The sequence below is a fragment of the Triturus cristatus genome, chromosome 7 (assembly GCF_964204655.1).
Source record: "Triturus cristatus chromosome 7, aTriCri1.1, whole genome shotgun sequence".
Classification (NCBI taxonomy): Eukaryota; Metazoa; Chordata; class Amphibia; order Caudata; family Salamandridae; genus Triturus; species Triturus cristatus.
The window spans coordinates 1,264,644,901-1,264,657,105 of record NC_140590.1 but is presented as its reverse complement, the minus strand read 5'-3'; the positions used below and the strand labels follow the sequence as shown (position 1 = coordinate 1,264,657,105).

At 41.0% G+C, this 12,205-nt stretch overlaps 1 protein-coding gene across 1 annotated transcript in view; it reads right to left on the bottom strand.

Annotated features, from left to right (window-relative positions):
- Positions 1–1,439: 1,439 nt before the first annotated feature.
- The window catches only part of LOC146811786 (zymogen granule membrane protein 16-like), a 55,126-nt gene continuing 44,360 nt past the window's right edge, over positions 1,440–12,205 (bottom strand). Inside the window, exons 3-4 of the mRNA XM_085618772.1 lie at positions 10,600–10,732; positions 1,440–1,995 (exon numbers count right to left, since the gene is read on the bottom strand). Coding sequence (XP_085474898.1) covers positions 1,650–1,995; positions 10,600–10,732 — 479 coding nt within the window. The 3' untranslated portion in view covers positions 1,440–1,649. The remainder of the gene's footprint in view (positions 1,996–10,599; positions 10,733–12,205) is intronic.

The window sequence follows — 12,205 nt, the reverse complement described above, 5'->3', positions numbered from 1 at the left end:
TATATATACCTGGTGTGGATATCTTTCATTTAGGAACTCAAGAGATTATAGACTGGTAAAACAAGCTGCTTTACATTCCTTCAAGACTTAGCCTGAAGGCTGCTCTCCATAGCTACCACTAGGATAGCTTTCAATAAAGGTTGTCTTTAACCAATAACCAATAAGGGTTTGTTTGGACCGGTACAGGGTGCCCACTATAACTAGTGGACAGCATATACCAGGCCAACTTCTCACAGTCCTCGACTTCCCTCGCCGCAGGCACTTCACCAAACACCTCCTACAAATCCACTGGCTCCCAGTAAATAAGAGAATCACCTTCAAGCTCCTCACACATGCCTAAAAACCCTCCATGACGAAGAAACAGCATACCTGAACCACCGCCTCGCAGTCCGCGTACCCGCCAGACAACTCTGTTCCACCCAACTCGCCCTAGCCTCTGTCCCCAGGATCCACAAGACCAGAACCGGAGGAAGATCCTTCTCCTACCTTGCTGCCAAGACCTGGAACACCCTGCCCCTCCACCTCAGGCAATCAGCGTCGCTGACCCAATTCAAAAAGGCATCAAGACCTGGCTCTTCGAATTATCCTACAGTCACCAGGACCAGCACCCCCCCCAGCACCTTGAGACCCTCACTGGTGAGTATCCGCGCCATACAAGCCCCTGAGTGATTAATTGGCTGTTTCCTGCACTGTTCCTGAAAATCTACCTAACCCTTGCACTCTAGCTGGCCATGTTGCCTTCTGCTCTCTGCCCACTTTGCAAGTTTCTAGGATAGTGTTGATAGTTTAGTGTTGAAACACAATCCTTTAAATGCCCTTGCCAACAAGACTCTGGTCGATTGAGAGCCATTAATTCTTCTAGCGTGCCTAGAGAGCACAATATTTTAAATCTATCACCTTAGATTATCAAGGTTGGTTGTGTGTTGTCCACGTTTGTGAGCTTTCAGGAGTTGTGTGTGCCTCATGTTGTGTTATAGATATTGGTTACATAGGGTGACCCTGTGTTTGTAGTTCAGAGGTTCCTTTAACAAATCAGTTCAATCTGCTAATTGAATGTAATTGGTTTCCATTGAAGTGAACTAAGATTAAAATTCTCAATACTGATTAGGTTATTTATTGAAAACTCTGGACTAAAGCCGTGGTGTGACAATGAGGGATATCGGAACCCGTTTCTCTGTTTTTCCTTTTAGGGCCCATGTGAACAGCTTGATCCTAGAGCCACAGATGCCTGTTATTTACCTACCTATAATACCAAGAACTTGACTATCCTCTTCCTATATAGGATAATCATGTCTGACATCATAAAACGCACCATAAGTCTGGCTCATGAATGATCCAATATTCTATGGTCGACTAGGGGTGTAGTTAGGACTTCTCCATTATTCCAAAAGATATATGCTGTCCTTTTCCCATGAAACAAGAAATAAATTCAGAGGCTGTTTGACAGTGCAAAGTAATTTTATTTGGTTGGATGACATTGCTGGCTGTCTGTGTAAAGTAGGAAAAAACATTGGTACTGAATAGCGGATTTCCTACACAAAAGCAAACACTTGGAACCACAGTTCTGGGGTCCCTCTACTACTGGCCACAAGTGGATGCAGAATATAATTGTACATTTTACAGGTATGCAAAGTGGGCTGGAAAGGCAGTTAGCTGCTTGGCTTTTTCTCTTCTAAAGCGCAGTGGACACAGTCACCATATGGACTGCGGTCCCAGTGGAAGCCGATGCTGTGGATGACAGAAGAGTAACGCCCACTGACGTAGCGTAGAATTCCATTCTGGTAGAGTGGGAAGTCATTGAAGCTGGTACCTGAGGGCTGACCAAAGCGAAAGAGGCGCCCTCTGTTGGTGAGGAAAATCAGCTCATTGACGTAGGAGGCAAACTTGCCAGAGGCCTGGGTGATGTACTCACCAGGGTGAAGGTTCACCTCCAGGATTGTTCCTGCAGTGTTGCCATAGTACTGGCTCCACTCATTGCCATACTTTATCTGGATACTAAAGAAAATGGAAAAACAATCAGTCATTGAAAGGAATTTGATAGGTAACCACAGGATGCCCTCTTTGGACTTCCTCCATGTTTCTCTCCCCTCATAATCATGGATTTTAGTAGATTTTCATATGCAATAGCGCTTAATTTGTGTCTGTGGTGGTGGGAAACTACATTCTTTTTTGGGGACCAACACTTATTTTACATCATAACACTTTGACCCAGGGCAAGAAAGAGAAAGGCAGTAACTAAAGAAAGAAGAAGAAAAGAGAGATGGCAAAACAGTGACAAAAAGAGATAGCAGAGGTGGAAAAAAACCTACAAGAGTGAGATAACGACACATTGGGCCAGATTTACAAAGGACTTAAACCAAGTCATACAAAGTGACAAAAATCCTGTGCACTCATACAATATTAAACTACACAATATTAGTGTGTCTTGAGTTTGACATGGAAACACTCCAGCGTAGAAATCTTTAGTTTCTTTATTAGGTCATCACATGAAAAAACAGCCAGCCGACACGCGTTTCATCAGAGAAAACGTAAATCTCTGACTCTTCAGGGCTGGGAATGATACAAAAAATAACTTAAGAGCAAGGAATACAATCTCAGAGTCATAAAACCAACATTTTCCCTCAATTGATGCATAGAAGAGAAAAAGAAAAGAAACCCAACACTCGTGGAGACCAAAAGAAAGAAAACAAACCAATCATTTGTTGCAATGAGGAGACCAAAAAAGGAGGATTACCACCGAGATAAAGAAAGAAAAAAACAAAAAAAAAAGGGAAAAAGAAGAAACAAAATATTTTCTAATTTGCCTCAAACGGTGTAAACCAAAAATTGTACAATACCAAAATCTCACTGTAGAAAACATTGAGATATTAATAAGATATATATTATTATAAATATATTTATACACCTAAAGCAAAAAACGTTTGTTTTAGATGTCAATGATCTTGGATACAGCGATATAGGTATATTATAATTTTGTTTGGCTGCCTATCTAATTGATCCTTGCTTCAATTCGTTTTGTGTAGCATGTGTCTAATTGTGAAGATCGGGCAGATCAGATTTATGTGGTTTTTGGTACTATCGTTTAAAAAATTCAGAGTTTTATGTAATAATATATTTCTTATTAATATCTCAATGTTTTCTACAGTGGGATTTTGGTATTGTACAATTTTTGGTTTACACTGTTTGAGGCAAATTAGAAAATATTTTGTTTCTTCTTTTTCCCTTTTTTTTGTTTTTTTCTTTCTTTATCTCGGTGGTAATCCTCCTTTTTTTGTCTCCTCATTGCACCAAATGATTGGTTTGTTTTCTTTCTTTTGGTCTCCACGAGTGTTGGGTTTCTTTTCTTTTTCTCTTCTATGCATCAATTGAGGGACAATTTTGGTTTTATGACTCTGAGATTGTATTCCTTGCTCTTAAGTTATTTTTTGTATCATTCCCAGCCCTGAAGAGTCAGAGATTTACGTTTTCTCTGATGAAACACGTGTCGGCTGGCTGTTTTTTCATGTGATGACCTAATAAAGAAACTAAAGATTTCTACGCTGGAGTGTTTCCATGTCAAACTCAAGACACACTAATATTGTGTAGTTTAATATTGTATGAGTGCACGGGATTTTTGTCAGTTGTTTATGTGTTGGGAGTTTCCATCACATATTGAGGGGTTTTAGAGTCTTCCCCTCCCTGTTAGCACCATACCCAATTGTTTCCTTTCTAATTTAATCGTGTATATATAGGTTGAGCGCCATTTTCTTCCTGTTTATGAAAAACCCCTTCTTTGAATGCAAGTCATACAAAGTGATGCAGAATATTGCATGGATATTTATTTTCAAGCACAAAGTGCCAAATACCAGTTACAAAACTTGTGACTAGTATTTCTTGTGCCTCGTGTGGTAATTTGCAAACGGACCTAGGTAGTAATAGGTCGATTCGCAAATTGCAGATTCCTAGTAGGCCGCAATTCGACCTATCTCATGAATAATAATAAGGTAGGTCACAAACTGCGATCAACTGCAAATCGCAGCCATCACAGGAATGGTGGCCTGCTGAGGTAAGCAGACCACCATTTCTGTGAATGTTTTAAAACAAAGCATTTTTTTAAAAAAAATGCAATCCAATATCCTTAACAGAAAAAAGGATGCTTTCGAGAAAAAGAGGTTTTTTTCAACAATCAGAAAGGGGAAGGTCCTGTGGAGAACCTTTCCTGTTTGCGAATGGCTTACCACCTCATTTGAGGAAGTAGTAAATGATTAATGTTTTACAGCGTAATTCAGTCACAAAAAATAAATACAAACCAATTTGATTCAGTATTTGGAAGGGGTGCCCTAAACACGCCCGTTCCAATTACTGAATCGGTATTTGGTTAATACATTACCTGGCTTAATTACCACAATTCGGGCCTCATGTAGGTAAATAAATTTTACCGGTTCATAAATACCGAGCCGTACCGAATCGGTAAATTACAACCGGTAAGTTATATGTAGGTAAAAATTCGGTAACAGTTACCGATTCGGTAACAGTCGGTAAATACGAATCGGAATACACCGATTCGGTAAATACCGAGGTGGTATCCACCGATTCGGTGAATACCGAGGTGGTATCCACCGAATCGGTAAATACCGAGGTGGAATTTAGCGAATCGGAAAATACCGAGGATACTACCACCTTCCCTTAACTAAGTAGCCAATATCACAATCATGTCATTACAGAAGGTCTCTCAGGCTTGAATAGGGGACCCCATACCACAAAGATCAGCTCAGTGAAATCACATCACAGGAGCATCAGGAGTCTCCTCGCAGGAAGGCTCGTCTTCGGTCTGAAGAATTAACATGATGTCTGAGCTATGAAAAGCACCAACTGTCAGGTATGTGCAGCTGCGCGTGTGCCATGGCTAAATCGTGGGTCGAACAACCGATAGTGGAAAACATGCATAGTGTAACATTCCAGACTGTGTGTCACAGCATGTACAGAAGGTCGCTGCGCAGAGCTTGGGATGGGAACAACAGAATGCACTCGTCTGAAGGAAGTCTCGAGTCAGCAGTTTATTCAAGAAAGAACATGTAAACGCAGTGTCGTGTGCAAAGACACAAATATGGCTACATAACATTCAACGTGGTAATGCCAACTGAACAATGCATGTACGTATTCAGGGAGAACTCACTACACGCCCCCTTCAGCGAAGCAATATGTAATAGGCAAGAAAAGAGAGAGCGCAGAGTTCAGTTTCGTCAGAGCAGAACAGGGCGTAACCAATGCAGCGCCAAAGTCCTACAGTCCAAATCATTGCAGCATACAATTCCAAAAAACACAATGCAAGTATAGTAAAATACTCAAGCAGACCATCAGGAAGAGAAACACGAGAAATAAAAGAAATAAATGTTGCGCCAGGGTGCTGTCCAGTAGCACAGGCGCAATGGACGACAATCCAGTTAATCCATGAATGTATAGGCAGCATATGTGGCCACGGCTTCCAACAAGCAATCGTTGTCAGGGCCACTAAAAGTCTCAGCCATCCAATTGAGTAAAGAAAAGGAACATACGTGTTCTCCAACCAACGGAGCCTCCAGCACAATCAGAGGGCACCCGGAATGTTCCTCCAAATAGCTCATGGACAAGAAGTCGTAGGCTGCCGCTGAGATGTCCCAATTACCCAGGATACCATGCGCCGCTCCACACGCCATGATCCGGACACCAGAACAGGACAACTCGTGAGCCACTAAGGGCCGCATCAGTCGATCGAAATCCGGCACCGGAGACACCATGTTGGTCAAGCACAAATCCAGAGGCCATTCAAAGGGACAATCCAGGCAGTGAAATACAGGTTGCACGCAGGTGAAGTAGGAATACCTGAAGGATAATCCATATGCCAGGCTTAAAGTCGCCAATGGCAAAGTACCATAGTAGTCAAGCATCCTATCACGAAGAAGATGCAGACGGGACAGGTGCTCGTGTGGCACAGAAGGAGCAGCCATTCCGTAGTATGAAAAGTAAAAGCAGCACACCTGCCACCAGCGCCAGAAGCAGCGGAACACCTCCAAAGATGCTCGAGCACAGTGAATGAACAAATGCCGGAATTACACCACAAATAGTTTGGAAAGAGGTCACGAGACCCGAGCCCCACATGTTCAAAAAACATTGAGCCAGGCCGGTCGTGGACGAGGCATTGATAATACTTTGGATCAAAGAGCCGAAATGCAGGGGGAGGTCAGTATTCAGAGGCGCCTGTTCCTCAGTGCGCGAAGTAGCAACGTGAAGGACAAATATTTCACGAGAGGAAGTCAAAGGCACCTCTTTGTGGGACAATGGCGCTCTATTCTGCTCAACTTGTTGGACTCTGCCTTCAAGGTTGGAATCGAAGGCCAGAAGGAAACATCCCGGCGCCCATGCGGGGGTGGAAAAAGAACAGTATAGCAGCAGACAACTGCATGCGAGCCAGTTATGTACGGGATTACCACTCACATCCCGCAGCAAACTTCATTAATCATAATTAAATGAATACCGTTTGCAAGCACAGTGAAAGAAGGTGTAATCACAGGCACTGGGATACCTCGTAGGACGCACGCCAAAATCGGGGCTTGTACATTGCATGCGCCGTGTACTTGCATGTGCCTATTGTCTCATGTATGAATCCTAGAAGTGAGAGTGCTAGAGCTAATATCTATAACGGCTTAGGCCTTCACCATGTTTGCTTGGGCAATAGCTCTCAGTCTGGAAGCCGCCTCACTGTGCGACAACTTGCAGACCTCGTTGTAATTAGCATACGCGCACCTTTTGGTTCTGCCACCCACGGGACCATTCACAACATCATTCCATTCGGTATGCACATTGATGGAGTGGGTGGACTTCCTGATCCTGTAGATGTGCTCTGTGTCAGCTGGTGGACAGAGTGGGATGTGTGTCCCATCAATGCTGCAGTATAATGGTGGTGGAAATTCCTGAAGGAACGGGACAGGCAACTCTGGGATACACCACCCACCGCAGCTGTCACCACCTGAGACATGCCGGATGCCAGCAGATGTGGGCTGCAGAGCACCTGCACATGTGGGGGTATGGCGTGCGCCCTTCTAATTGGCTGGTCCAGGAGTGGGTGCGGGTCCCTGATTGAGTCCATGATGGTTTCGGGGTGTAGCCTGTGCCTCTCATGTATCTCTGCATCAGTCAGCTGGAATAGTGTGATGCGCTGTCTGTGGATGCGTTCCTTCCGTCGACAAACCCTCAGTCCTGCTGCCTGTAGACGTAGGCGCCTTGCAATGACGTCAATAGCAGCCAGGGTGTCCACGCTGTTGCATTTTGGGATTGCTCAGCTGCACTGTTGTTGGTTACCACCTGCTTTCACTCCGTGTTAATTACCGACTCTTATTTACCGATTTTCTGGGATTTCTTAATTACCGAGTGCTCCTACATGTCATTTTGATTTTTTACCACTTCATATTTACCACTTCATATTTACCGATTCGTTAATTATGTATTCGGTAACTATGATTCGGTTTTTACCGCCTCATATTTACCGAACAGTGGTTTTTGGACTCCTACATCTCACTTGTCTGTATACCGGTCGGTAACGGCATATTTACCGAATTTCGGCCGTTACCGACCGGTATTTCGCTACCTACATGAGGCCCTTCATATCTAAAGCAATAGTATATTAGAAAACGTAACGCAAAAGTGAGTTATACTCACATCGTCCATAACTCATATTTACATTACCTCAGCGTAAGTGTATTCTAAATCATAATTATTTAAAAGGGAACAAAACAAAGACAACTCAATCAAAGAGCCAAGGTATCATTTTAAAATCCAAACATCCATCATAACTGACATCTAAAATAAGCTGAGTAAGTATGTAGGTAGATATAGCATAAATAAAATGAGGACACTGCGGAAGGGTGTAAATAAAAAGAGGTCAGCAAACGCAATCGCAAGAATAAAGAGTAATTATAAGAAAATGTATATATAAGTCCCCGTTAAATAATCATGATTTTAAATACACTTTATATGTTGAGGTAATGTGAATATGATTTAAGGAAAATGTGTATATAACTCACTTTTGCGTTTCGTTCTTCAAATATAGTATTGTTCTGGATATGAATCGTGGTAGTTTTTTGTTATTTTCCCTACACACCACTTGCCAAGAGACAGTACAAAGATGGCGCTGGTTTAGTACAAAGTAACCAGGACGGTACAATATTTACATTGGTTACATGATGGGATTATATATATGTGGGATAAACTGGTGCACATATGGAGATTATGGGTACTAGAAAAAGACGTTAGCGTTTTTTCTTATATCGATGTGATAAGATGTGACAAACCGGTGTGGATATGAATATAACGGGTAATAGAAATAGATGTTAGCGTTGGATTATAGTATTATTTTAGACACTGTAGGTATAACCAAAATTCACTACAGTGATCCGCTCGTCAATACACTAATGCTTAAGATATGGGTTGTGGTCATTATTTGATGTTCTTCCTGAATAAAATATGTCAGGAGACTATACAAATATGGCGCTGGCTCAACACGCTGAAATTAATTCAGTCCGTTTTCTATGTTGTTAGACGAGACGGAAGTATACCTAGATGTTACATGATGGCGCTGATGTGTTAGTTACTCTATTACATAATTGAATACACTCATGGTGGAGACCTAATATTACGATTAAGGGACATAAATACTAGTAATTGATTATGGTGTGGGGACCATTATATCATTCATATATTCAGTTGCCGTCAATTTAGATCAGGCGGATAGATTAAGCACATAGTAACATTTCTTTTTTTTTTTTTACCTCCGATAGTGATAAAAAAGGATGTAATTCCCGTTACAGATATTCAACTATTATTTTGTTTTATGGTGAACCTAATACTGTCGGTTTTGATATTTTTGATATTAATAGGTTTACGGCTATATTGTTAACAGCCTTTACCAATGCACAATATAAAGTGTTCCCACACAATTACGATAGAACATAAAAGGGTAACCGCTAATATTACCAATGCCTAGCTATCTAATGATAACTGATGATTTCTAGCTCGAAATGGTAACTGCAATTATCGGTGTATCATGCACATGTGACATATCCATAATCTGGTGTGTTTTTTTATAATTTACAAGACTGATAATGACGGCATCGTTTGAAATGGGATTCTGGGGATTACGAGTTTATTATTAGTGTGATATGTGCCTTGATAACTTTGCTGTTGCCATTTCTGGTGTATGCATGACACAGGATGGTTCCACACATATACTACTAAACCAGGGAGGTTGAGAGGAGCATTGACATAATATGCATTTAGATTAACGAGTGAGCGTTTATTGATATGTTATAGCATTGGATAATGTATTAGATGCTTTGACATAACGATACATTTCTTACAAATAATATATAATTATTTCAGTTGAAATTGCCCCTGATAAGGGCTGGCGGCTATGGTAATTGGTACGGTAAGAAGTTTACACCAGGATTATAACAACAGTATTGAATTTATGGTAGAATATCAGGATTATGATAATTTGACTTTGTTTATTTAGGATATTGGAAGACAGTAGCTATTATACTTGTATGCAGCACTTCAGATTGTTTGCGATAGAAGTGTTCGGTGAGTAAGTGTGAACGCATTTAAACCAGGATTACATGGCTTATTGTGGTGAGAAGCATGGCATGCTCTCAGTTATTAGGGCACACTAGTTTATTCTCCGGTTTTTCTTCTCTATTTTAATCTACAAGGAATCTTTATGGAGTTATTCATACTGGTGGCTGGACTATCCTGAGATAGAACTTTGACACTGTGACACTATATAACAACACCCAATAAGTATATTCCTGGCTTGGGGTTTAAACAATTTCTTCTTTTGTGGTCACTTTCACTGTGGTGATAGCTAAATTTGGGTTAGAACAACACTAGAACTAAGATTAATTATGTTTTAATTTGTAGCCCTGATGAAGTCGGTGGTATACCTACCATAGACGAAACACGTGTTGGCTACATTTTCGCTTTGGATGTATTGGAGCATGTGAAGAATGAAAACCAAAGTGGAGATCTTATCTACAGCAACACTTTGTGGAGACGTGTGATTTTGACATTGGAGCTAGGGATATTGTTAAATAAGGCCGCAACGCTTTTTTTTTTTTTTTTTACAAATTATTCTACAGAAAAGAACTTGTGTTCTGCTGTTTGGGCTATGAAGTACAGTGATGTTACTGCGTACAGTTGGGTAGTGCTCCACTAGGGTATATAATTATCTTTCATAGTCAGCGTGCTGCCATTGCCCTCCAATAAAGAGTGAGTTGAAAAGAGTCTACAACACTAAGGGCGGTGGAGAAGCAGGGTGGCACTCAGTGAGCAGAGAAAAAGCTGATGTGTACACTGGGGAAACCGCAAGACCAACAATGGAGTATAATATAATGATAATTTGTGTTTCTTACTGGGGAGGGTAGTGAGTGTTACAGAGGTGAGGAAAATACTGCGGGAAATATGTTAGACATGGCTAAAAATAGGGAGAAAGAGAAGAAGGCAACAAATAGGTGGTGTGTGGCAAAGGAGAGACTATGCTAAGCTTTTCCCTTTGGTTAACACCATGAAATATGAAGATGTAGAGTTTACCCAATGATGTGGCTGGGATTCTCACGTATCCGAAGGGCTGTTATTGGTCCTTTCAGATGTGGTCCTGAGTCAGAAAATGCGGTTCCGCCTCCAGCTCCGTACTCGCCAGCATAGGAAGAGAATCGACCCTGGACTAGAAAGTAAGAACAAGAGCCATATTTGTCATAGGTTCAAGGAAAAAATAGCTTTCAAAAACTACAGCCTTCACATAAGCAATGACCAGTATAGTGCAGCATTCTCATAGTACTGCTCTGTGTTAGGTCAAAGATTGTCCACTATTTCTATTCTAGTGAAGTATATTTGAAGACAATAAAACTGTAGCACTGGATCAAGTACTTACTGGTACTCTTCATTACATGTAGTCCATATGAAAGAGCTTGGACACCCACTGTGGAATTAGGGAAGAATGTCTCCAACTAGAGGCAGGGAATACACCCTCTCTTGTGGCAAGTGGAGATTTAGGGTTAGATTGGGGTTTCGCCCAGGAGCAGTGAAAGAGGTTTAAGATTATATTGCACTGCAACATTTATATAGCGCTTACTACCCCTATGTTGGACACTAAAGCGATTGCCTACATGGGTAGCACACTACAATATGTAGGGTGTGTGGTTGGAAGTTTGTTGTTTTTGTTTTCATCCTATGTGGGAAGTGTTTCCATGTTGTGCGTGATGACCACTGATGTGCAGCTATCAAGTGATAGGATACTACACATAGCAGTGTGATTGATAAAGAAATGTGAGAACCAGATGTGCAGTATAATATTTTTGTAAGCTGGCGAATTTGAGCAGTTTGGCAGGTTCCTTTTTGGTATTTCTTATGATCATAGTCAACTTAGCTGGTTACTGCAATGGGTTGTACACTCTGAGATATTTTGTTTATGGCCCTAAGTAGGCATAGGGTGGAGTGAGAGATGGAGGGGAGATTTGCTGGAATGGACTTTGTTAATATCATCCCTAATATGAATATCATTTTTAGAGGTCAAGAAGCGGCCATAGTATGTAGGTAGGACCTGTGGTGGTAGGGTAAATTAAAGTTGTCTATTGGCCAGCAGCATTTGGGAGACCTCTATAATTGTGACATGCCTGTTTAGTCGATGATGAGTAGAACTGAAGAGGGTGGTGGATATTACTTTAAAGTATTTGAAATGCTGAATAAGGTCACCTCTTTTTTCTTTTCAAAATATTCAAAAACTCTTTCAATACATTTCGGTGGTTTAATAAGCAATTTCTGTACTTTGAGGCAATGCTATGTATTTTGTTTTGTTTGAATTTTTGAACATTTTAACAAAAAGATACATTATTTTGCCTCACAATTTAATTCTTCTGTACATTTACACAATATAATATTTCTGTGATATTATCTTCTGATTATAATTGTTTACAGAATTACCTGTTAGATTTTTTTAAACTGTATACAGCAATCTCAGAATGCACTCCTTTCTGGATCCTATGCACTAACTTTGCAGGGGTCATGTGCTCGTCCCTCATTTCATTTCATAGCAGTGTGCAATTCAACCCCCTCTGTTCCCATCATGAGAACCCCCCCATCATGAGAAATGCAATGCAGGATATATATTTCATCCTTTGTAAAAAACGTTTATTTCACT